This window comes from Haliotis asinina, chromosome 12 (genome assembly GCF_037392515.1).
Source record: "Haliotis asinina isolate JCU_RB_2024 chromosome 12, JCU_Hal_asi_v2, whole genome shotgun sequence".
NCBI lineage: Eukaryota > Metazoa > Mollusca > Gastropoda > Lepetellida > Haliotidae > Haliotis > Haliotis asinina.
In genome coordinates this window covers 39,958,128-39,985,758 of record NC_090291.1, presented here as the reverse complement: position 1 = coordinate 39,985,758, position 27,631 = coordinate 39,958,128, and the positions used below count along the sequence as shown (strand labels likewise).

The window sequence follows — 27,631 nt, the reverse complement described above, 5'->3', positions numbered from 1 at the left end:
TCAAACAGGAGTGATGACAGCAACTGTTCCAGCGACAGCCGATATTCTAATCACAGTCGGATTATGATGAAAAAAGAAATAGAAATTCATGATATTACATTTTCCCTCTGTTTTATAAACTTTCGTTGGGATTTGAAAGTGGTACTAACAAAACGACATGGACTCGTGGTCGCCACCGCATCACTCACGTGCCATTAACTCATCACTTTCAGCATGATGGTAGGTGTTAGACGAATCTGAAAGTTGACGCTTCTCATCTGGGCATGAGTTCACTCAACGCTGAAGGTTTGCATTTAGTTATGATGTACAAATCATTTTATTCCACGTTTTTTCCCTACATATCAGGTTTGGTGTTATCTTGGAAGCAGAGGCAGTGTGCTCAGCGTGACAGCGTGGATGTTGATTTTGGACGCATAATTTCAACCTTGCTGACAGGATGCTTTACAATTGCAAGCACGCTGATCATACTGACGTGAACTGAGACAAAAAGTGGCATGTGGCAATTTCCTCAGCGGGGTTAGAGACAACACAACTCCAAACTGACAATGTGAAAATAACGAACGTTTCAACATGTGAGGACGTCCACCACGTTGAAACCGACAGAAAACTTTCGAATCAAAACCATCCTTCAAACAAAACTCCCTGCCATGAATACGATCGCTAATACCACCTTCGCTACATCCACAAACGTCCATTCTGATCAAAAATGATATCTGGAGGGAAAAAACGGGGGGTTTACATTTATCACCGAGAGCAGTTTTCTCCTGTCTCAATCAACGGTTGACGGGATGTAATAACTTGCGGCTATCAACTGGCTAAACTGACCAGCCTTGCTTAAAGAAATGGAATGAAGCGTGCTGGAATCAAAATGCTATTAATGCTACTGTTTCCCGCAATCTGCTGCTGTATCTGACGTTACTGTCGTAGGAGCGACTGTTTTTGACCTTATATCATGAATATCGTAATTAAATAGCCGTTGCATCATAATGCGCGCGCAGCTTTTTATCACCACAATCATCTATCTCATGTAGTGAAATGAAGCAGTTTTTAGACAAACAGGAAGTTGTTTCATGTGAAGCTGGCGCTTTATTGCGATGGTGGGTAAGATTCCTGTTCCCAAATGACCAATTTTGGAATGCTTAGTACCGTAATCACCTTATGGGCAACTCACATATTCGACTGAATATGAGCCAATCCGTCGGCTCACTCTGAGAGTTCTCTCTTGATCAAATACCAGACACTGTGAAGTAAGGTTTGTGCATAGCATGAGCTAAGCAATTGACGGTAAGAACTTAACAAGTTTCTAAGCAGATTCCGTTGGGATTTGATTGTAAACAACCTTGATTTGGTAGCATCCTTGCAAGTCCCATGGTCTCCTTTACCAGACAATTATAGCTGTCGAAAAGAACCGTTCCCTCTAAACTACAGTTACCCGCAACTGGCATGTATCACAGTTGGTAATGTTTCGGTGTTTCATTGTGAATACATTCAAACTATCAGGGCAACGTTTCATAGAGCAGTCCGGGCGTCACGACTCCATTTAACTTTAATTTGACAGCATGGTATCGCTTTATGAAACGGTCCCCGCTTGGTAATGAAATAAAAAAGCATAATGTGTGTCCATTTTCACACTCAAAGTTATTCACAATTTACAAGTCAAGCACAAATGGATCTGTCTAGTGTCTAACACACAACACTAGCCTGGTTTGAAAACAGATTTCGGTTATAAGAAAATATCCACAAATATCTTCCAAAGTAAAAAAATAAGTCTACTCTTAAATATTGAGTATTTTTTTTACAGAACAATTCAAATGGTAACTTTATCTATTAACCAGCACTCACTTCAGGAAAGCAACAGTCTCAATACAGATATGATATACACATATGTAGTCCTACGTCTGTAAGGACGGTAGGATAGCCATGTGGTTAAAGCGTTTGCTCGTCACACCTAGGTCCAGGTTCGATTGTCCTCTGGAACACAATGTGTTGAGACCATTTCTGGTGTCCTCCGCTATGACATTGCCGAAATATTGCTCTAACAATATGACATTTGCGAGACTTGCATCTTATATCTTTCTTTGGATGTACCAAGCACTAAGTAAGTAAGTGAGATACTCTATTTATGTCTTATAGACGAAGAAGCCCGAATGCAAGTGAGTTTTTGTGCATTTGCACAAGCTTGTTATACTCTGACACAGGTATATCCATAGGGAATCATGTGTATTTGTAACACTGACTAGATGATAGCAGGAAATACTGACTAGGTCTGTCCTTACCAAATCTGCCACAAATATCCTACAAACCCCAGCTTTGTTGCACCAAAACTACTAAATTCGAAAGTCCCAAGGTATTTTCACATCAGAATATTAAGTGGTGTGTCCAAACGAAATTTACTCTGGGAATACGCAATAGCGGCGCGTCCTTACAAAGAAGGGGCATACCAAAGCGGTATCTTTACACCAACCCAAGTTAGTTTGTCCTGCCTTAGGAACATGTAAGAAGTATGTACATCCGAGGAAACATTACCCTAAGGAATACTTGGAATACTGAGGAATAGATGCCCATACGAACAGAGGGAATAGGAATACTTAAGCGATATATATATATGCCAGTATGGGGGTAATTTGCCTTACCCCAGGAATACTAAAGAAATATATGTGTACGATCCCTGGTAATTTGCCTTGAAATACCAAAGAGGTGCTCATAAGAACAAGGGTAAATTTATAAAAGTAACATAGAAGAGGACTGTCATACCAACAAGGGTAATTTCCCCTCGGAATACTACTGAATATGTCCATATACGTTGAACCGGATAATTTTCGTCAAATAACATATAACTTAGAATACCAGACTCGATACAGACCCAGAGTTACTTGCCCCAGGAATACTGAAGAGGTATAGTCCAAACCACAGAGGTTCATTCGAATCTATACAGGTTTGCTATAGTTTGAAAGAGGTATGTCCATTACAACCCCCGGTAACTTGCCCCAGGTGTAGCGGAGTCTCTCCAGCAGCTTGTCTTTGTAGCCATGGACGACCAAGTCCTCCACTCTGGTCAGGCTGTCATTCGGGTTCTCCCAGTTCCTGTAATGATGGAGAAGGGCATCGTTTGTCGACACACGGTCTGTTATGAAGCCTGGACGCAGAGCCCAGATGTTATGAATACCCACGGTTTCCACACGAGAAGGCACGATAATATACTTGGAACGTTGAAAGTAGTTGAAAGCCTTGTTCTCTTTCAACACATTCAACAACAGGATGGATTTGTATTTCTCCGCGTCGCTCCTTCCGGCAAAGTCCTTCGAGTACTGCGGCCAATCTTTCCTGAAGAAGTTACACCTTATGATGAAAGCACCAATGTTTGGGTTCTTAGCTACCTTTTTCTGAACCATAGATGTCCAGTTCTTTTCCGCCTTGGGGATAACAAACTCATCCATGTCTGTGAATACCAGGTACTTTGAGCGGTGTAAATTTCGGTACACACAATCATTTAAGGCTGCAAGCTGCGCAAAATAGTGCACTTCCGGTGAGCCGCTTGGCGGCCATGTGTCCACCTTCATTGGCAGATGCCACTGCACTACTTCTGCAGATCCTTCCTTACTGTAATGTTGGAGGACAGCGTCAACGTTTTTGCCTGTGCTTTGGTTGTAAAACATCACCAGTCCGGCGCCCATCAGCTTGTTGAACTCCACCATTTCAACCAGTTCGTACGCTCGACTGTATTTAAAATTGAACGGCGTTACGCAAACTGTAAATTCATGAGACATTTTCTCAGAATGTATAACAGGCAGATAGTTCGTTGGAGGTTCGCAGGATTGCCTTGTAACCGAGACAGCATATGGGCGTCGCTTGTGTGGTAGGCTACACTTAAGGTATACAGCTCCGTATCTGAAACAGAGGAGATAGTCATTAGTAACTCGATTTCAAATCACCCGAGTGACGGTGGAACAGTTTAGCTGCTGGAGCTGATATCAAGTTCGCCTACTGCACTGGTAATTATTGTAAGGGTCAGAATATGAGGCGAAGGGTCAGTCAGAGTAATGTTTATTCAAGTCAATATATTAATCACTTCTGCCTGCTATCCGATACGGGTTCAAATTTATCTTCAGTAACCCAATACATGTCATCAGTTCCCATTGCGCAGATCGATGCTCAGGCTGTTTATCATTGGATTGTCTGGTTGTGGCTCGATTATTTACAAACCACCGCCGCCGTATAGATGGAATATTGCTGTGTGCGGTGGTGGGTGGTGGGTGGTGGGTGGTGGGTTGTGGTGCTATGTGGGTGTTGCTTTTTTATTGGTGGGATTCATTGCTGACAAAGCGTTACCAACTGAGGACAAAGAAATAGTTACCGAGAACCCACTTTTGCACATATACCAGCAAAAAGTGTAATATGAAGATTTATCAATATTGAAATACTGCCAACTGAAGCTATGAGCATGTATGATGCAACTCGATCAACGAAAAAACTCCCTTATCTGACAGTCATGTACAATTCTGAGAGCGTGTACATGGTGGGAACAAATGGCTCGTCATCAGTAGTCCCCTCGACGCGGACAGCGTCTGCCAACGTCTATTGTCAGCACGTTGTAACAATCTAAAGCTCAGGTCTCACACTGTCGGCAGCGTGACCAGGTTCTACTCAGGTATTCTGAACCTTTCGAACAGTCGGTGAAGAGCTGACATTAATACACCAGAACGTGACATTTTGGCTTGAACGACCTTTGAAAGTGCTATGATTTGGTGAAGTGGGGTGGGGTTGCGATCGATCGAACGCTACGTGACTGATCATGACGTGGTTAGAGAGAGCGAGCGAAAGAGAGAGAGAGACAAGAGGATGAGCGTCGAGATGGAGAAAGAGAGAGAGAGAGAGAGAGAGAGTGTGTGTGTGTGTGTGTGTCTCCGGATTCGAACCCGGGTTTTCGGAGTGTCAACTCCACCGCACCTATTGCTACGTGCAGTGGGGCCAGACACATTAACACGCCTTACAAGAGCGCACTGTTTCAGCTGTTATCAGAGGGACTTAAAAATTCATTTAATTTCCCCAGTTACTTGCGACCAAATGTTCAGCTGCACGTAGATAAAACCTTTCCAACATGTAAAGTTCAGAGACATTTAAGTCGTACAGGATATCGATCCAACCTGAGTGCCAGGTGAACACAGTAGTTTCAACTATTCTGATGTTATTCTGCTTGTCAATCTCAAACTGCTACAACCCCAAAATATTCAGCATAAATGCACGACAAGACCATTTACAGTCTTTTGTGAATTTCAAAAACGTTTCAACTAAGTACTCAAACACAATAGTACACATACAAGCTACAACTCAAATATGTTCTTTGGGAATTGATCAGTTTACGTGCTACTTCACGTTTCCGAGTAAAGTCAAATTCCATCCTCGATCTCACACAGATCTGCTTTCCAAGCTTTTCCCCTGGCGAGACTTCTTTTCCTCAAAGGAGACGAATACCAATATCAAATGCCTCACTACAAAACAATTCCTATGTAAAATGGAGATCAAGTGAGCAATAGCAGCCATATTTGTCCAGACACAGAAAAGAATTGAGAAAAGAAGCAATGAGACTCTTTTTACGTCTGAAAATGGCATAGATCGTCGATCAGTCTCTCATGGTCTTGCATGCTGCGAAAGTATATTGTCTCTGATGTGCTTGTGACTGCAACAGGACCACTTCCGTGAGAAAACTGTATTAATTTCTTGATCTTGTTATTCAGTTGTGTGAAGTTGCATGTCAAACTGAAAGAGTTTACGAGACTTAATGATACTAAAAGTACGACTGTCTATACATAGTGCTTACAATAATGTTTCCATTTTAATTAATATTTAATAGAAAATAGTAGAAAACGACCGCGTTTATTTCATCTAACCTTACAAAGTCATTTAGTCATTTGAATTTAGCGTCTGCAAAAATTACGTACCTTGCAATCCTAAATTATCTAACAATTCCGAACATCGTAATACTTTGTTAGTGATTAAAAACCCAATTTCTTCAGAGTGTCATACAAACAAAACATTGTTATAAAATTTGGTGATGTCATTACAACCGTTTTAAACCCTTATTACGCCGTTGTGTCAGATAGATAGACCATTGTAAACAATCTGCACTAAACAAGCATCAGGCGGGAAAAATTATCGGAAGAGATATCAATAATTAAAGGCAACTCGTGCTTTCTCCGCCACTTGTATATATTGTTCTACGCTGTCTGGGAGTTCGGCAATTATTAGCATACCCACTGGCCGCCATTTTAACTCAGTAGCAACACGATCGTAGCACATTTCGTTTCCCTGTCTTCCCCAAGGATGCCGCAAATGTCAGCCAATTTCGTTAGAGCGTCGTAAAACTACTTCAGCCGAACATTAAGAAGCACAGTTGCGTGAATCTGACCTATGTAACCAGCTTCCAGTTCAAATATATGACCGTCCGGAAGAACCTGAGAAAAGTGAATTTAAAAGACGTTTGCAATATTGAACAGCTCGAGCGGAAGTCGTGTCTATGACTTAGGTCACGGCGTTTAAAGTCGAATTTCAAACAGCCATTTATGAAGGTGAGCTACAGACCCCAAGGGAGTAAGCTTGGGTCAGGGAATTGGGGACGGCGTGGAAACGAGCACAGGTCAGGGGGTGATTCCGGCCTGATTGTGCAAAGACTCCGAAAGAGGGTTATGATTATTGATTCTGGAGACAACAAAATAAATAGGCTATTAGTACCAGTCAAAGTATATCGATCCCAGCAGCATGGGCAGGTTTTGCTGGGGAGCTCCATACTACGACTTCAGCTGATGCTGCTGAAGGTTTCCAAGGGTGGCGACTTTAAGACCCCTATCATCCTAAAATAATTCCTAATCCACCAATACCATTCACACATGACCCGTTCGCGATTCGGTTTCATTACATTTCAAATGGAGGCTGTAACCCACGGATTTGAGAGTCTTCAGGTTCCTCCGCGTCGTGTACTCGTCTGTGTCTCTTTCAAGATAACAAATCTTGGCGTCAATGAATTGTCCTGAATACACAAATGAAGAATTCTTGGATTGGCAAAGGGGTCTGGGCACTGTTCCATGAAACTGATATCCTTCACGCATGTATACACAATGATAAAAATGCTGAACTACTTTTTTGCCGATTTGTTTGCTGTCTGACGCCATAAAGATTTTCCAGCCGTATCATAAATCGGTTCTAGACTTGCCACACCAGTGACCGACATCATGAGCGGCTAACCTTCTCATGGCTGACAGACACTGGTTGCTGCGGATACACTTCAAACTCGGTTGTTCTCATCTGTCTGGCAGCATTAGCAGGAAGAAGAAGCGTGAGTGAGTTGAGTTTTACGCCGTACTCCCGCTCTATTCCAGCTATATGGCGGCAATCTGTACATAATCGAGTCTGGACCAGACAATCCAACAACCTGAGTATCGATCTGCGCAAACAGGAACCGATGCATGAGTAAACCAAGTCAGCAAGCTTGACCACCCGATACCGTTAGACGTCTCTTACGACAAGCATAGCATGGGATGCTGAAGGCCTATTCTACCCCGGATGTTCACGGGTAGCATACACGCACTCGGCATTGTCATGAGAAGATGAAATACTTAATAGTTATTGTGAGTTTTCCATTAATCTGACGGACGGGAGCACCAAAAGTGGGCTTCACACACTGCACCCATGTGGGGAATCGAACCAGGGTCAGCTGCGTGGCGAACGAAATCATTAACCAATAGGTTACCCCATCGGCCCTAATGGTTATTGTCACTTTTCCGATGATGATGATGACGACGATGATGTTGACAACCATTCAGAATTCCCCCGGCACAACACCGACAGAAGAACAACTTTCTCGTAAAAGAATAAGATAGCTAACAGTATTGCAGTTTTACCCCTCAGGTACTTTACAAGAAAAACAAGCCGTTATACCCGAGACTAACTTTATGGCATGATACCACCGGGCACCCATTCGCGGATAAGTGAACAGTACATGCATGCATTAGATTCCAGATTTATTGTCTGTGGGTGAACGTTAACCTCTGTCACGGTCGGAGTCCTCATGACGTAACGGTAATGACGACACAAAGTAAAATCTTTATTCCCGGCACTGAGAAAGAAATCCATGCTTCACGTGTTCTGGGGATTCAGGGAATCTGACACCAACAATAACGGCCGAGTGAGTGAGTTTGGCTTTATGCCGCTTTTGGCAATATTCCACCAGCAATACCACGGCCGGGGACACCAGATATGGGCTTCACACATTGAGGGGAATCGAACCCGGTTACCAAGCACGACGTGCAAACGCCTTAACCACAAGGCTACCCCACCGCCCCCTGACAGCAACGAAATCCACCATACACGTCTCCATCACAGATTCATCACAGTCATGTCAAACATGCAGCGAAAGAGAACATACACGCCAAATACAAGACAAACAAAACCACGGTGCGCTAATATGCAAACCTCACATTCTAACAGAGATTCTTTTCAAATTTTGTTTAACGCCGCACTCGGCAATATTCCACTTACATGGTGGTATTCTTTAATGTTTTTCCGTGTTGAACGCCGCACTCAGCAATATTCCAACTTTATGGCGGTAGTCTTTCATGAACTTTGAGGAGCAAGGCTGCATTTGAATCTCTCACCTCGAGATCAATCCTCGCGTCTTATTCAGCACATGTGGAGATACATTAACAACTGATTCATACAACACTAAAGTCGCCACGATCGATTTTCAACATCAAATGTGGATATTTTGTATGCACGGGGCAAAACGCCACATCCATAACTGTGCAGTCAGTCGGTGCCTACTCGGGTTCTGTTCACCAGACACTGCCAGATTGACTTACACATTGATGCGGTGGACATGTAGCAAGCGTACAATACAACCTATATGTATATCTCCCTGTCACAGACCCGTGAAGGTCCCGGGGTAGAATAGGCCTTCAGCAACCCATGCTTGCCACAAAAGGCGACCACCCTTGTCGTAAGAGGCGACTAACGGGATCGGGTGGTCAGGATCGCTGACTTGATTGACACATGTTATCGGTCCCCAATTGCGCAGATCGATGCTCATGTTGTTGATCACTGGATTGTCTGGTCCAGACTCGATTATTTACAGATCGCCGCCATACAGCTGGAATATTGCTGAGTGTGGCGCAAAACTCAACTCACTCACTCAAACTCTCCCTGTCACAATTCAAATGCCTCAAGTCGGCCCTCCACTTACATGGACATAAAGTGATGTTACTAGAAGCGGTGTTAAAACCAACTCTTTTTTTTCATCTGTGTTACACCCGTAAGTGACTGGGTCGTTTTTACGCCGCTTTTAGCAATATTCAAGCAATATCACCGATGGAGACAGTCGAATTGAGCGTCATGTGTACATGTGGGGAACTGTACCTGTGTCTTCGATGTGACGATCGAACGCTTTAAACGCCTGGTTACTCCACACTGTCCCTCTACATAACACATACAAAAGGGTAGGCAAGTGGTTAAGGCATTTGCTCGTCACGTCGAAAGTCCGGGTTCGATTCTCCACATGTGTAGAATGAGTGAAGCCCATTGCTGGTGTCCATCGCCGCGATATTGCTGGAATATTACGAAAAGCGGCGCAAAACCATACTCAGTCATTCACTATATCAAGAAACCGTGCTGAACCGAAATAGCTTAAAGTTTCAAACAATTGAGAGATAATCATATTTCTTTCTGCGATACTTCTTTGAATGTAAGAACAGTGATGTTGTTATTCAGGGGCAAATGATAACAGAAACATCACTCCTCTTGGACAAGCTGAAGATTGTTTTATTTCAATTTTATTGTTCTTATATACTTTTCAATTGATGAAATCGATTATGCTTTCGAAAACGTGTTTCTTTGAGACAATTAAAGTGAATGCGGTTTAATGACGCTTGCAGTTATTCCAGTTATATCACAGCGTGTCTACTTCAAGTGGGAGGATTTTGTTAAACGTTGTCTAATGCTGCACTTAGTAACATTCCAGCTTTATGGTTGCGGTCTGTAAAAAGTGAGTGAGAAAGTTCAGTTTTACGCCGTTCTTTGCAATATTCACGGCGCAGGACACCAGAAATGGGCCTCACGCATTGTACCCATGTGGGGAATCGAACCCGGGTTTTCGTCGTTACGAGCGCCTGCTTAAACCACTAGGCTTCCCGACCGCCCTCGGACCACACAATCCAGTCTATCGATCTACTTTAATGGGATATGATGACATGTGTGAACCACGTCAGCGAGCCTGGTTACCCAGTCGCGTCAGTTGCCTCTTAAGCGAGTGAGTGGACATCACTTTATGTCCATGTTAGAGGAGGGCCGACTTGAGGCATTTGGATTGTGACAGGGAGAGTTTGAGTGAGTGAGTGAGTTTAGTTTTACGCCACATTCAGCAATATTCCAGCTATATGGCGGCGGTATGTAAATAACTGAGCATGGACCAGACAATCCAGTGATCAATAGCATGAGCATCGATCAACGCAACTGGGATACAATGACGCGTGTAGCAAACACACCCACTATATTTCATGTAAATACAATACTTATGGCGATATAATTACGACCGTGGGCATTCGGAGTGGGGTCTCCGTATGGATCCTTATCGGAGTCTATTGCGTGGAATTGTCCGTAAAGTGAAGGAGTGTTTTCAGCAATATTCCAGCAATATAAAGGCAGGCGAGACAAGGAATTGGCTTACCATACTGTACCCATGTGGGGAATCGAACCTGGGTCTTTGGCGTGACGAACGAACGCCTTAACAACTTAGTTACCCAATCGCCCCTTCCTTGAGAAGGCAACGTGGCATTTAGAATCTGTTGCATGTCGAAGATGAAACCATTACTGGACATTAGAAAGAGTCTGTTATTGTAAAACATACTTGTTTTTGCCCAATTACTGTCTCCGCCATCTCCTAACAGAACCATCATGGTTGTATGTAGTCCACAGCAGTAATAACACTCAACCTAATATCTCTTGTTAAAACAAACATGAAGAGTGTGCGAGCGAGTGAGTGGGAGACTGATTATGGTTTTATGCCGCTTTTAGCAATATTCCAGCAATATCACGGCGCAGTACACTAGAAAAGGGCTTCACACAAGTAGCCATATGGGAATCGAACTCGGGTCTCCGGTGTCATGAGCGAACGCTTTTATCACTGGGCTACCCCACGCCCCGATAAGGATCTAGAATTTCTTATAATATATTCTGTCGTGTACGTATGTATCTATAAAGAGATGTGTTAATAATTTTGTCTCCGAGAAGCGTTCCTTGTTTTATCTCACTTTAGACGAACACCAGGCGGGGAAACAATAAGTGTCACCTTTATAAGCCAACCAAGGACCTCCGTCTCTCAGTTGACAGACATGTGAATATACGGGTTTGAAATAATCTTCAGTAGCCAATGCTTGTCATAAGAGGCGACTGGCGGGATCGAGTGGACAGGCGTGGTTGACACGTCATCGTATGCAAACTGCGCAGATCGATGCTCATGCTGATCACTGGATTGTCTGGTCCAAACTCGATTACACGTACTTACAGACCGCCACCATATGGCTGGAGTATTGCTGAGTGCGGCGTTAGACAACAGCCAACCAATCAGGGTTGACACGCTAACATTAAGCTCACTGAGCAGGTATTAAGTGAAATATTCACTGTCGAGCAGGTATTAAGTGAAATATTCACTGTCTAACAAGTAAAACGTCTATTATCATATTCGATCGTATTCTACCAAATGCAATGACAAATAACAAAATCAATCCGGCGTAAAAAACGTACTTCATTTGCATCGACACATTCTCCGCCAATCGATAAATATGGATCAAAAATCGATCCAGTTTGCTACCCTGAACATATGAGCGAATATCGGGTTTGTTTTTTCGCCACGGGCAACTGTGCCACATCAAACAGTTCAATCACAATCACAGTATGTTACGTGATGACGTGATATGAGAGTTAGTAGATCCAGATCGCCAATATTAACAGTGCAAGCAGTCAAGTGCTTCAATACGAACTTTCATTACCCCCGCGGAATCAACTATGGCTTTAGTGGCCTCTGTCTCGTGCTTATATGAATATGAATTGAGCTTATTTCGTTGGCAGAGTCATCCCACCCTGACGGTAGGATCGCTTGATTTTCCTCTTGTAATTAACACAGGCACCGTTGCCAGTGGTTACCAGAGGAGAGGTGATATGGAGTTTAATGTCGGGTTGTAGATAATGTCAGCCGTATCCTGGCAGATTAAGGCATTAATAGAGGGACGTAAATGCATTCACCGTGTGTGCGCCTTCTCAATCAATTAAGCTCAGTTAGGGCCAAGGCAACGAGTGTGTGATAGCATGAGGACCGACTCATGCGGAGACAAAATAATCAGAGCTTCGGACATACATACGCCACCGACGTGTAAAGAATAATATCCTCAATCTAACTTTCACGTAGTTTGAATTTATCATTCTATCCTCATCTATGTTCGGAGAGACGCACAGATAGGGACAAGAAAATGAGTGTCTGACAGCATGAGTGAGTGAATAAGTTTAGTTTTTAGTAAATATTCCATCACTGTTACGGAGGGGAACACGAGAAGAGGGCTTTACACATCGTACCCCTGTGTGGAATCAAATCCAGGTCTTGGGAGTGATGACCAAGTGGTCTAACCACAAGGCTACTTCACCGTCCTCTGATCGTATGATCTCGTGCTGAGAAAAAAATACTCAGCCTGAGCTTCTGACATACAGATCAGGTGTCTCCCGTCATGATATTGCTGGAAAACTACCAAATACGGGACAAAACAATACTCACTCACTCTGACATACTCCTTTTAAGAAGCAACCTTCACTAAGGTTGACCTTAACTCCCATTCTATCACATTGCACTACGATCACCTTAATGCTTTGTGAAAGGAACCCCGAGGCTCCTTTCACGAAGCAACCTTGACTAAGGTTAACCTTTAACTCCCATTATTTAACATTGCACTAAGGTTACCTTAGCGACTTACGACCATCTTAGTACTTTGTGAAAGGAGGCCCTGATCTTCTAAGGCACCACTATTCGCTATTATGTCCCCCAGATGTACCAACATCCAGTATTTTACATTGGGCAAATAGAGGGTTTTAAGTGTTCAATATGTTTGCGCATGTTGTGTTCTTGTGAACGTTCGTGTGTGTGCCGGTACCAGTACCGAGTATGCAGCTCACCATGCTGCCGTTTGACAAAGGGGGGCACATATTTCCTAACATCCAGTAAGAACTGCGGAATAACACGAATGAAAAGCTGAGTGAATGAATACAAGATTCGGGTTAGAATTGGTTTTCAGAAACCCGTGCTTGTCGTAAGCTGAGTCTGACATGATCGGGTGGTCAAGCTCGCTGACTGTTTAAACGTCATCGTATCCAAATAGCGCAAATCGATGCTCATGCTGTTGATCACTTGCTTGTCTGGTCTAGACTGAATTATTTATAGACCGTCTGCATAAAGCTATAACACTGCTGATTGCAGTCAACAAACAACAAATCACAGATGACAGCCGTTCGTGAAAAAATGTGTGGAATCTAACCTAGGTTTCGGTGACACAATCGGACACCGTATCCACACGCGAAAGAAATATAAAGCATGATATCCCCTTTCTATCGTTCAAGTACTTTGCGTTTGTCAGCTAATCCTCATCTGTGTTCGGAAAGACGTGTGAGTTAAATGACAAGCCATGCCATTCTGTCAACGACAAGCACAATGTATTGTGGTGATAAAGTTTAAAGGTCTTCGACTGGGGACACTGAAACCAGCTATACGCCTTTGCCATCAGCAAGGCATTATCTCACGAGTCCATTAATGCCAAGACTGATTTAACCTTTAACCCACGTCAGGTCCTACAACCGTTTGACCTTCAGCCTCAGCCAGTTTTCACCACGGGAATCCCCTAAAGTCCCTCCACTTTCTGTCGCGCGCAGTTAAGTTACCGTTATTCCCCCTCCAAGCGAGATTATTACCTATCAGACTCGTCATTGATTCGTGATTCGATCATACGACTCTTGATTTCGATTAGACTTAGCGGTCTCCAGGGGGAGACAACCCAAGCTGACAGAGCCAGGCGTGACAATGATGGTATGGGAGGTAGCTCACGGGATCAGCTATTTGAAATGACTTCCATATACGCAGCCAGTTCCAACAACTTCACTCAAGGGAGATCATTAAAGTCCGCGGAAACGAAGTAGTGGCGTTATCTTTCGTATCTATACGTTTCTGACGGAGACAGCTGTGAGATCACTATTCTGAGAGATTAACCCAGGGTTGTCTAGAGCAGACATCAGAAAAATACATCACGCTAAGCAGACTGGGTGAGTTTGCTTGTAAGCCGCCGTTAGCAAAGTTCCAGCAACATCCCGGTGGTGACACCAGAGATGGACTTCGAACATGGTACAAGATGGGAAATGGAGACCAGGTCGTCCGCGTGAAAAGCGAACGCTTTAATCACTTGGCCTCCCAACCGGACAAATAGAGTGAGTGAGATTATTTTTACGCCGCACTCAGCAATATTCCAGCTATATGGCGGCGGTCTGTAAATAATCGAGTCTGGACCAGACAATCCAATGATCAACAACATGAGCATCGATCTGCGCAGTTGGGAACCGATGACATGTGTCAACCAAGTCACCTGACCACCCGATCCCGTTAGTCGCCTCTTACGACAAGCATAGTCGCCTTTTACTGCAAGCATGGGTTGCTGAAGGCCTATTCTACCTATTCTTCACGGTTCCCGGGCAAATAGAAAGACAGGGCTCTACAAGACGAAGAAATGCTCGTCCTGTTAAGGGAAAAGGATGTATTACATCCCGAGGGATACAGAATCTGATCAACTGCTCAAAAGTGCTGACAAGACAAGTGAGTGACTAAGCTAGTTGGTTTTACACCGCTTTTAGCAATATTCCAACAATAACATGGCGCGGGACACAAAAAATATGCTTTACACAAGGTACCCTTTTTGGGAATCGAACTCAGTTCTTCGGCATGACGAGCGAACGCTTTAGCGACTGTGCTAGCCCGACACGACAAGAAAACGTCCTTAAATTCAAGTAATTAGAAAATCGCACAGTACACTATACTTTCACTACTCACACTACAAAACCAATAATACATCTCCCATGGCCCCCTAGACCCCTATTTGTAAAGTCCAGGGTAAAACCCTACAGGAGACTAAATCCTTCAAGAATCGGTATCGATTCCTGGGAGTTAGCCAAGAGTACTTTCAGAAATTTAATTCCGCTTTGCAAGTCCCAGACATGATCAGATTTAGATGATAATTGGCAGCAAATTCATACTACCATTACTTTGCTTGCTTTACTTAATTACATCCACTTCTTGTAATCCGAGAGTCTTCGTATTCAGATGTACATGAGACCAGGGTGATATACGTCCTCAGCTGTCCTCAACTAACGAGCTTCCAACGTGTGCCGGCATTGTGAGACGTTAACATCCTTCAATTGACAATCAGAAGTTCCTGGATGAGAATCATGTCTCAGTTGGGGCTTCAGTCCGAATCAGTAACGCGAGACATGCCTTGAAGCAAAGCAAATACCATTCCTGATTTGAGATTGACAAAACTTTATCGCGACTGGTCTATCCAGGGAGCGATGATTAACGCACAAATTTCATACAACTTAATATTAACTCCTATCGGTCTTGGCTGTTTGGATAGGCAGCTGGCAAGGGATCAACGACCGGGACTGCACATATCTCCGGGAGACTTTATGTACGTATCTACTCTTATAGTCCGAGTAGGAGAATCGGTATATTTGGGTTGTGTTGGCAAAACGGCCTGAACTGAAAATACCCTTTACGATTTTACTACTCTGGCGCTCCGGAAATACATAGTTGGAGTAAGTGACACTTGTCATTTGACCTTTGTTACAGGGATGTATTTACAGGGATAAGTATTTTTGTTACAGGGATGTAACACTGCACTCTCTATGTAGTTTAACTAACCTTAAAATTTTAGAGTTATCAGCTGTATTCGCCAGTTATGTTCTGTTTGTATCAGTGTAGAATTATGCCTCATCTCGAAATTCGAAATTTTCTCGTATCTACTTGGTATATTATGATATCTATCTATCTATCTATCTATCTATCTATCTATCTATCTATAGATCGATACTCATGCAGCTTATCACCGTATAGCTGGAATATTGCCAAGTGCGGCGTAAAACTAAACTCACTCACTCTAAACTAAGAGAGAGAGCAAAAAAAAAAAAAAAACAACCCGAGAACGAGAACATCCTTGCTGCCCTTTGAAGAGTGGAGTGCGGTCAGTATGATGTGTACACAAAAGCGTTTTAGTCGCCATGCCAGGGCGAGAGTGATAACACTGCTGATGTAGGCACTTGCACTTTCATGTTGCGGATATAAACAAGGTTTGTGTTTGATGGAATCTCTCCATACAGTTGTCTTCTCAGCGTAGGAGTATTTTAATGACCTGATATTGATAAGTGGGGGCGCATGTGTGTAAGCGAGTGTGTGCGCGTGCGCGTGCGCGTGTGTGAGCGTGAGTGACAGGGAGTGTATGTGTGAGTGTGTCGGGGGTATTGGGGTGACTCTATGAGTGAGTGAGTGAACGATCGAAATGCCACCAACCAGCACACCATGCCTGAAACCTCAATCCACAACGGCACCTCTTCAGACGTTGCCACGGGTCTATTCAAACCCGGAATTAGAAACGAAACCTTCTTGACTCAACTTGACTAAAATAAAACCTGGAAATAAGTCCGTGATAAAATAAACCATTTCGACACCACCACTGTTGGGCCATAACGAAGAACAATAAATACGTCATTCCAGGATTACGACCCACAAAGCGGACTTAACATTACGACCTATCGGTACTATATAGTTCATCATAGGATTAAGAATGACTTTGAGCTACGAACGCTTTGAGAATCCGGCCCCAAACCAAATTATTCCTCATCCACAAGATTTCGCTGTTACAAGGACCGGAAGTGAACTGGTCTATCGCAACTCGTTAGCAGGAACTGGGTTATCGGAACTGCATGGTTAACCGGAAGACAAAGTTTTCTCCACAAACAGTTATAGATTTTCGCAAACATTCGACTCCTATGCCTCCCGCGTACCTTAAACGTGGACTCCGACGATCCTATCTAAACATTAAACCCCAAAACGGTCGAAACGCACCATCACGCTGATACCAATCACTTAAAAGTTGCCATCAAATTAGATTTCGACAATGGTAAACTACGAGCAACTGTTTCCACTGACCGACTGCACCAGGGAGTCTCAACTAGTTTTTCTTTAGAAATACAGTGCTTTAAGGCACAAGTTCACGGGGAAACTGTACACAGGCTTAGCTAATGTTGCCGTGTCATTGTTTAATTGTGAGTTGAGCTGAGACTTTTTTTTCAGTCGAAAAGTTAAACGTCAATACCTAGGTTTTAAAAATCCAGTTAAAGGTGCGCACGGCTTACCGCTTACAGGTACGTATACGTAACGTTTATATATCTATACTTACGAACACACACACCTAACCCACAATAAATGGGAATAAACAAGAAACAAGAAACACCCACATAACTCCCCCGACCCCAAGGCACACACACAAAAAAACAAAAGAAAAAAAACCCCAACAAAAACACTAAAAACCACAAACAACCCCCCACCCACCCCAAAAAACCCCCCCAAAAAACAAACAAAACCCACCACCACAACAACTACAAAAAAAAACCCAAAATAAAAAAAATAATTAATAAAAAAAACCCCCCAAAAAACAACAAACAAACAAAAAACAACAAAAAAACCGAAATGTAAATCCACAATCTAAAATTATATCTGAGTGAGTTTAGTTATATGTAGCAGTCAGCAATATTACAGCAATATGGCGGTGGTCAATCCAGTGATTAACAGCATGAGCATCGATCTGCGCAGGTGGGAACCTACCAAGTCAGCGAGCCTGACCACCCGATCCTCAAGCATGGGTAACTGAAGACAATTCTAACCTAGACTTTCACGGGTAAGAAATATATCTGAAAAGAGAATACTTTAACTGCTCTGTTTAATTACGATAAGAGCAACTTTACTTCATAAAACCCACGTTGTGTCATGTACATACCTACTGAAGTACACAACATGAAAAACTACGCAAGGCTTTGTTTGATGTACAAGGACACACCTCGGAAACCAAACCTCACTGAAAGACCTGTACTGATCCGTCATGACGATTCTTATGCTCTACGGAAACACGCGACATGATACCAGGGATTAACAGCACATCGTTCTCCATAACAAACTTAGTTTTGTGAATACTTGTAAAAAATCGATAGTTTCCTCAACGTAGTGGATGCAGCATGGCGGTCTCAAAGAGGGTACATAAAAGCTTTGTCTTCTAAATGTCCCGTTAGTGTTCGCGAGCCGCTTACTCAAAAACCGGCCACTCAAGAGGAGGATTTGGAGAGGTGATGCCATCTTCGAGAGTGACTCTTTTGAACGGCATCGACGTTGCGTCAGTGCTTCAGCTAGTGGTGGAGTGGTATCGTATTATGGCGATAATGTGCTGTTGCTGAAGCGCCATCAAAAGAACGCCCAGTGCACTAGAACAAAACCTCAACGAGAATGCGGAGGCAAATTGAGCAACATGGCTCCACCGTATACAAATTATACTAAATCCCTGTGGGCGAAGATGAGTATCAACCGTGATTCTGTCTTCTTGTTGAGGTGCGTGAGTGTGTAAATGTTTTTCGAGTTGTGTGAGGACACGTGTGTGAGTTCTGTGGACATGAGCTGGAGTTTTGGTAAAGTGCAGGTGAGACAGCTGGGAGACTGAAAGGTTCTCCATTAGGGCAGTTGGCGTCAGGGTGAACTGATCGCCAGTTGGTGTGGCTAATATGGGAGAAAAAAACGAAGTGAAGCAGTTGAGGGAGAGGGAGTGGTAGGTAGGGGGGTGCGATAGAGGGTAAGGAGGAAGAGGAATACATACATACATACATACATACATACATACATACATACATACATACATACATACATACATACATACATACATTATAAAGCGCCTTTTATAAATGCAAATGCATATCCATGTGTAGAGAGACGAGAGATGCAGAGAAAGCGAGAGGGGAGTTAGACAATGGAGATGTGCTCTAACAGCCCAAAAAATGACCCCTTCCCCCCCCCCCCCCCCCCCCCACACACACACACACACACACACACACGTTGTTGCAACCACTGACGGAAGGACTTAACACTTCACTTAACATCCTCAGTTACCCAGCTTCACGAATAGGCGGAGAAAAGACGGGGCTACCTCTATTTCAGACAAACTGACAAATTAGTGTTAACGTTTCATCCACCACTAACTCATCACTTCACAGCCTTATGGCCATTCTCGTAATGATTTAAGATTGTATGACTATGGTTTTACGCCGCGTTTACCAATATTCTAGTAAGGCCACAGTGGGGAACACCAGAAACGAGCTTCACACACTGCGAGGAATGCAAACCTTGGATGTGGCAAGCGAACACTTTAACCACTAGGCTATCCGCCGTGCTGGTTATGAGACACGCCGTAAACTGTTTGTACCGTTATGCTTGTAAGCGTTTTACAGTCGTGTAAAACATACCATTATTTCATCAGCAGCTGATGAAACCCAGACATGGAAAGTAGGACAAGAAGGCTTTCACTCCAAATCCCCCAAACAACTCACACTATCTGATTGGGGACATCCATTGTCTGTCTGTTGAGAAAGACACTATTAAATTAGATTCTCGTCGTTAAATAAGATCGCTTTGTGTTACGACGTTTCCCAGGAGCGGGGCCTTGGTTATTCTCTTGTACGTAGCCATGGTCCCAGCATGAGGCGACGGTCAATAATTCAACAACAGAACACAGGAAAGCACGTATTGCTGACTATTTCCTCTCCATATTACCACGGAGGGTGTAAAAACAGACGCCTCTCGAGACAAAGCAGGGTTAGTTTTATCAAAAGATTGCACGGAACACCGTCAATGAACAATTGAATATATGCACAATCGGTAAGTACCTCATGCTAAGTACACAAGCCTTGGCTAAAGTTAGGGATAAAGTGAGATAGGACTTAGCGTCGCTTACAGCATCACTGCGCGTACACAGCGATGTGCGTGCATGCGCGTAATGTTCTTTGGTATTAAGGGGCGGTGGGGTAGCCTAGTGGTTAAAGCGTTCGCTCATCACACCAAAGACCACCTAATATATGCAACAAAACCAAATTTTGCGCAGTCACATGAAATCGTTAGGCCAACGCTGATAATCTCTCTCTTAATTATGGACAGTCGATTACAAATTGTTTAACAAACGAACATTAAATTGTAGTTTCTTCTTCTTCTTGAACTCCAGATACACAATAGTGCAATTTTAAAAGCTGCATACACTTACTCTGCTCGAATCCCCTCAAACGTCCATCACACAACAGTTCCCATGGATGTTCATTGTGTTATCAAGAGTGGTACAAAAAATTATAGATATCCTGGCTTTCCGCTGGTTATGACTCTACGTAGATGTAACGGTACTGTCTTGGTAACTGGAAAACACTGGCAAGATCCAGAACAATGAAAGGACAGCCAGGGTGAAACTCGATAAATCAATTGCGATCGCTTCTGTCTTTAAAATGGAACTGGTTGAACTAGAATTGTCATCACTGCTTCTGTATACGTTACATTCCTTTATTCCAGGTATTTGAGGTGGTCTGTGAACCAAGGTATTGAAATCATTCGGGGTTACTTGTTTCCTATGGTTATTGTCTTGAAATTTCAAGAAATGTTAATAGATATTTAAGAGACTAAAATTTCAAATGTAAATTGACCCGTACTCATTTTCGTCGACTTTTGTCACAGGGTCAAATCGACGTACAATATCAGGAATTCCTGAGCATTTTAAGGCGGAGAGGAGCTCACAGTCGGTGAAATGGACTTTGATGGACAGACTAAAACCTGTTCCTCAAGGCGATCATTGCGCATAAGTCTATGTTAAAGTATGGGAGTTACGATCATCTTAGCGCTGCGATCTCTTTGTGGAACAATACCCTGGTTGTCCAAATGCAACAATATATCAGGCCGTTTTTGCCTTGCCATTTATGAGCTAGGTTGAGTTCGAGAAAACGGTCGATGAAACACTCAGTGATTGTATAGGCTTATGAATGTGTTGCACTGTACCGAAACGATATTCGAACACATGACACAAATGAAAATCTATCTATCCATCCATCCATCTATCTACCTATATGTCTCAATTGACGGGTGTGTCAATCGCGACAAAGAAGCTGGTATACCTCATCAATATATAATGATCGTGCGATTACCCATCCCACTTTCGGTAACCCGACGCATGTTAATGTGAACAACGAACTTTTTAACTCAAACACCGGTAGATCGAGGATAAATGATTATTTCTTGTTGATCAGTCTACGAGACACACGACAATGTTGATCTCTGCATAAAAGACATTGCCTAGCAGAATACGAAATGCAAATGGACTTGTAAAACGTAATGTCTAGTGAGGTTTTATTTCACATTTCACATTCATGACACAAGCTTCCATCGTAGAGGCCCGACTCACATTAATGTACACGAAGATTAATCAGAAGATGACAAATCCCGACGGCCCTATACATTCCAAAGAACAAATCATCTGATTGATACAGCAAACCCCACAAGAATGAACTGTCCAACTTGATGAGAACATGCTATATTCCTGTACATATAAAACAGTAGTTATTGAGCTGTCAAAACAGTATCATAGATCGGGCTTTGGATCTAACCATCTGTATGCCTGGCTCCGTTTCGAAGAGCTCTCGTAAGCCTAACATCTCGTATTTTTTCCTGTATCTGTCTTCCTATGCCGTCCATTACTGTAACATTGACTTGTGATTGTCGTAGCGCTACGAAAGCTTTGCAAAGTTATGGGTCTAGATTATCGAAGCTCTTCTAGCGCTAAGAGAGTCGGAAGTTAACGTATGGCACTTAACACTCTCTTAGCGCTAAGAGAACTTCGAAAATATAGGCCATGGATTCCAGAATACGTCATAGATTATCAAACGCCAAACAGCCAAAGATGTCACTGGACATCGCCGCGTGTGCAAGGGTTATTTTATAAATGAATATTTGTTTTGGAAATATGGGTGCAATCAGACCACTATACCAGAATCAACGTAAAACGTGTTGCCATGGAAACGGATTTCCATCTAAAAGTATGTAAATAGCTAAACAGCACAAGTTTATAACCTATTCATACAAGTCTCACCTGAGGGCAGAATGTCCGGAAAGAACATCTATATGGTTGCATCTGTTGTCATGGAAACGGGGGAAGTATGTTCGAGAAGTCCCTGATCACTGTGTACAAAGAAGACCTATAGGTTTTGGAGACGGACAAGACAAACACAGCTCTGTGAACAAGGTCACAGTGAAACAAACGTCTTGTCGTTGAAACCAGGTGGGTGAGTGAGTGAGTTTAGGTTTGCGCCGCACTCAGCAATATTCCAGCTACATGGCGGAGGTCTGTACATAATCGAGTCTGGACTAGACAATCCAGTGATCAACAACTTGAGCATCGATCTGCGCAGTTGGGAACTGATGACGTGTCAACCAAGTCAGCGAACCTGACCACCCGATCCCTCCAATCGCCTCTTACGACAAGCATAGTCACCTTTTATGGCAAGCATGGGTTGTTGAAGGTCTATTCTACCCCGGGACCTTGACGGGTTCGTTGAAACAGAAGACACTACGGCAGCTATGAGAAATGGGAGCCAGGTTGTCACGATTGTATTGTGCTAATATGAATTGAATTTAGACAAATTGCATACGATGAGCGGAGAGGTGAAAGAATGATATACACACTCAACACAATGTCTTGAGTTTTGACTGAACAGCACGTTAAAATAGTCGGGTGTCCAGTTTTCTATCACATTTTTAGCACCCAAGTGTCACCCCTTGCATATTTTATGCAATGAGAGTAGCGGTAGTTTTTTTTCACCTATTGCGTTCAAATTTGAAACACATGGTACTCGTAACATATACAAACAAAATACGACTGCACAAATCTAGATTTTAATCTAAAAAAATGATTGTATAAACCCGTGAATCGAACCCGTGCGATTTCAACCACACAGCGACGGATATCATGCGTAATCCGAAGGAACACATATATGATGTATGACTTAAGATATGATTTTATACTCGACGCTGAGATGTTGCAGCCAAGGGGAAATTCTCGACGTAATTCAAAACGTACACTGAAACAGGTCGTGCGTCAAACATCCTGGACCCGACCTTAATATATGCAGTTATAAATTACATTAAATGACGGTATAAAGCAAATATGACCAGATCTCTGCTACGCTGTTTGCGAAGACATTTCTTGTCCGTTAGTCATTCATTTAAGTAGTAAAAGGTAAGTAGTTTCCCTAAACAATCAGTGTTTCAGGCAGGTGAATAGTTAGCAGTACCCCCCAAATTATTTCAACTGCTGGAACTCTTTAAAGAGCAAAACGCCACCCGAATACACTATGCCATGCTAAGTTAACATATAATCTGTTCCTTAAGTGCGTGCCTCATATACGAGCACGGAGTAGTACGGGCGTATCTACCTCCTTATCTACCAAATATAGGTGCAATATGAGACAGTTTGGGTGCAGTGTGATTACACTTTGAGTCTGCACGCAACTGAGGCCTTACATGTCTCGCCTCCTACGTACCCACTTAAACAGGGTCCAGTGTTCACGATGGTGTTTCAAAGTAACAGGACAGTGGGTCCTGTAAGTTTCAGATTGTTTGTCTGAACCACTGAAAATTCACAGGACCCACAGCATTAAGTTAAACAAACTTTCACAAAACGACCTCAGCGCTGCGACTCGCGTAAGTCTACATTAAAAGCGTTTTAGTTACGACAGCGGTAGTGCTTCGACAGCTTTGTGTAACCATACTCACCTGGGTGCCGTTTCACAGTGCTGTCGTAAGCCTAAAATCTCGTAAGTTTTCTCGTAGTCATTGTAACTCCTATGCTGTGACACGGGAGCTACGGATGCTACGAGAAAGGTTACGAGATCTTAGGCTTACAAAAGCTTTGTGAAACGGGGCACTCGTACTACATACGGTACAGCTTATAGAGGTATACGGGTGCTCTTTGACTCTCGAGAGCTTTGTGAAACAGGACCCAGATTGTTATTACTGTATCATCGAGTCACAACGTTACGTGGGTATGGCATCGTTTCTACCACAAAGCGCTGTGACAACCTCTACGGCTTTAGGAAGGGCAGTTACAGGATTTATAATTTCATCTTTCAAAAGTAATAAAAGGGCAGTCCTTTTGCATATAATGACTCAGCTATGACAGCCATGACGTCAGTCTCGAAGCTCTCGGGGTAAATTCTCTGCATTATGTTTTTTATCAAAAACGTAAAGGGTTGGATGCTTGAAAATACTCAGGGTAAGTAAACTTATCCTCAATACTTTTCGTTACACTCCACTACTGAGTCTAACAAAACCTAGTAGAAGGTCGCGTCAGGTAACCTTTACGAAACACACTGAGACTAAGTTTACTTAGACTAGTTCAAATAAAGTGTACCAAATGACAACACAATACCAATATGCGCCCAACCCTATAAGTATCAGGGTTGTTGGTTGGGGAAATATATCGTATCAATTCAAAATCTGGGGCCGATGCAGGCACTAGCCATTTGCTACTCAGTGAACCCCATGGGCACTGAAAATTCACTGGGATTCGAACCCATGACCATAATAAGAGTCTGGCTGGCCCGAGGGACATACCTGTACATTGCTACTTGCTACGCATTACACGACTAGATTTATGTGGACGTTGTTAAGGCCACACACTGACTGAGTTTAGATGATAATGTATAAATGCGCTGACGCCATACTGAAATAAGGTTTGGTGATGATTGCAAACTTTTTCCAATCCACATGTTCGAACCTTCCATCCTTCTATAATAACTGACGCTTGCTTATGCAATACAGGTGTCGTCTTGCGACAATACCCGTAGATCGCACACGCCCAAAACACCACACGTGTCAGAGATCCGAGAGTTGCTAAAAGCAAAACATATTACTTTATCGTAACACAGCTATATTTGTAGCTTCACGATGAAACATTCATTCAAGGTCAAAATCCAAAGAGCTTCACATCAATTATGCATGGACTTCATATTGCTCAATCGGCAGCTCGATCTGAGCAGACGACAAATTGAGCAGACGACACTGAGTACACAGGCAAGTGAGTGGAGCAGTGGACGTATGTTGGCTAACGCATCGGGCGTTCTTTTCAATACAACACTGACTGACGGATATCTGAAATCGTCAAATATTTCAAATAAAGCAAAAGATGTGACGCAACTTCAAACGACTTCTACTCCCCACATAGTGTCGACGTAAACATTGGCATCGAGTCAGTATTGAGATGTACGCGAATACATAGTCTGCTCAATGAATGTAAAATATCTGTAGTCCTTGACAAATTGTTACTATAAGTATAGTTTATGCTACAGGGTGTTGAAAAATGAAGAAAACGTCAGCTCCAAAACACATACTGGCGCAACATGTCTTCAGACAGAATAGAAATCTTGGTTCAAAGTTCCAATAGAAACAGTTGTTTGCATGTAGCTGAAGAAGACACTTGGTTAAGGCGTTCGCTCATCGCGCTGAAAGCCCGGGTTCGATTTCCTACTTATGGTTTTCCCCAGCCGTGGTATTTACGAAGTATAAGCTGAAACATCCGCCCCTTTTCGTTACCTTGGGGTCTTCTCTGACGCCCTTAATACGCGACCATTTAAAACCATCAACATACTTACTACATATGTAAGACCTGGTGAATTGCTCTGATTGTGTAACAATTACGTCTCACGATGAAAAGGGATGGGCAAGTGTGCCTACTGCGCTAAGTCCTCCAGTCAAAGATGACACAACACAAAAGAACAGTAATAAACATGTATTAAAACGAAAAGGTGTGGCTCGGATCTGCATATTCTGACTGCACAGTCCAGGTGAAACCTAAAACAAAATCCAGAGGGCTTGTTGTCACCTAGACAGTACAGGCAGAAAGAGCCACAAAACAGTTATACAGAGTGATATAAAGTATGTACATAGGATCCCCACCTGAGGTGGGGTGAATGTCACATGCACATTACCAACGGGGAGGATAAAAGTATACATATATATGCACAAAGTGGGGCAATGTGTATGCCGAACACATTTGTGATATATATAAACCGGTTTTAATTTTTACATCACAATAACCACGACAGGACATACAATGTATGCGGCTAAGGGAGATGGGGTATGACAGCCTGTTGGATGATCGAACTGGTCCATACGAGGCTAGCTCCAACAGCATGTCGATACACCCAGTAGGTAAGCCACTAGTGGTTACCCAGGAAGAACACCTAATTGTAATTAATAAATTAATAAGATGTAATAAATGGATATTACATTATTTATATTGCTACAATTTGCAGGTGTAGTATTGGCCATATAATATGATACATCATATTATTATTGAATAAACAGTGACTTCACTTTCACCTCAAGTGGGGAAACATCCTTAAATGATTGACATAACGGTATGTAGAAATACTACATAATTCCAAAGAAATAATTGCGATTGATATTTCACACAATAAATTGAGCGGGTTGCATGGTAGTTAATGCTAAGGCTTTTGGCAACATTAGGTTGCGTAACGCCAGACGTGTAGTCTTGTGTAGAAAAGTAAACACAGTTTTGAGATGACAGTAATATTCAGATGCTGAATGACCATGTAACGAATATGCCATTACCCATCAGTAGTAATTTACAGATATACTGGATAAGGTGACATGAGACTGTACTGGGCTTCCACTGTGTTAAGATAAACATGAGCAGACGACGGACCCTGGTTTGTTTACATCCGGTGCAGCCATTTTGTAATGCAGCCGGAAGGGAGCCGAGTTATGCCGTGGAGAACCGAACACTACCAAAGTTGTGTGCTGCTCGGTGGAGAGGTCAGCACTGGTCAGTGCATGATAATGATTGCCACTAATTACCTCCAGATGACACAGTGATACTTTAACTGGGCGCAGTGGAAAACAATGGAAACCGGGACAATGGTACAGCCGCTTTTTAGTGTAGCATAAAATGGCTGAAAAGTTCTGCTGTTAACGCAACAAGTATTAAATAAAATGGAATTTTGAATTTAGCAATGAGCTAGAGCAATTTTGACAAGAAGATCAAATAAGCAATTTACCATTCTCAACACACAAAGTACTTTGCTAAAATTAATTTCCAGGGGGAAGTATTTTACAATGAGTACATGTCATTTGTTCTTGCCATCGAGTGCACATTTGGACTGTCACAGATGAGTGACATTTTGCCACATTGGCACAGCAAGAACAACTGATAACAGAGACCACAACACATGTTTTAAATTTTGATTTATCAGAATTAAATAATAATGTATTAATCTGAAAACTGCCCACAATTACTTTTCTTGCTAACAGCATAAATATACATTGGAACCTAATACAGAAGACCTAGTAGCAATTTGGAGGTAAACCGGGATTCTTACGTAAAACACAATCCAGAGGGCTTGTTGTCACCTAGACAGTACAGGC

The 27,631-nt window shown here is 42.8% G+C and overlaps 1 protein-coding gene across 1 annotated transcript in view; it reads right to left on the bottom strand.

The window, feature by feature from the left end:
- Positions 1 to 2,757: 2,757 nt before the first annotated feature.
- LOC137258553 (uncharacterized) overlaps positions 2,758 to 27,631 on the bottom strand; it is a 59,625-nt gene continuing 34,751 nt past the window's right edge. The window contains exon 2 of the mRNA XM_067796261.1: positions 2,758 to 3,888. Coding sequence (XP_067652362.1) covers positions 2,928 to 3,888 — 961 coding nt within the window. The 3' untranslated portion in view covers positions 2,758 to 2,927. The remainder of the gene's footprint in view (positions 3,889 to 27,631) is intronic.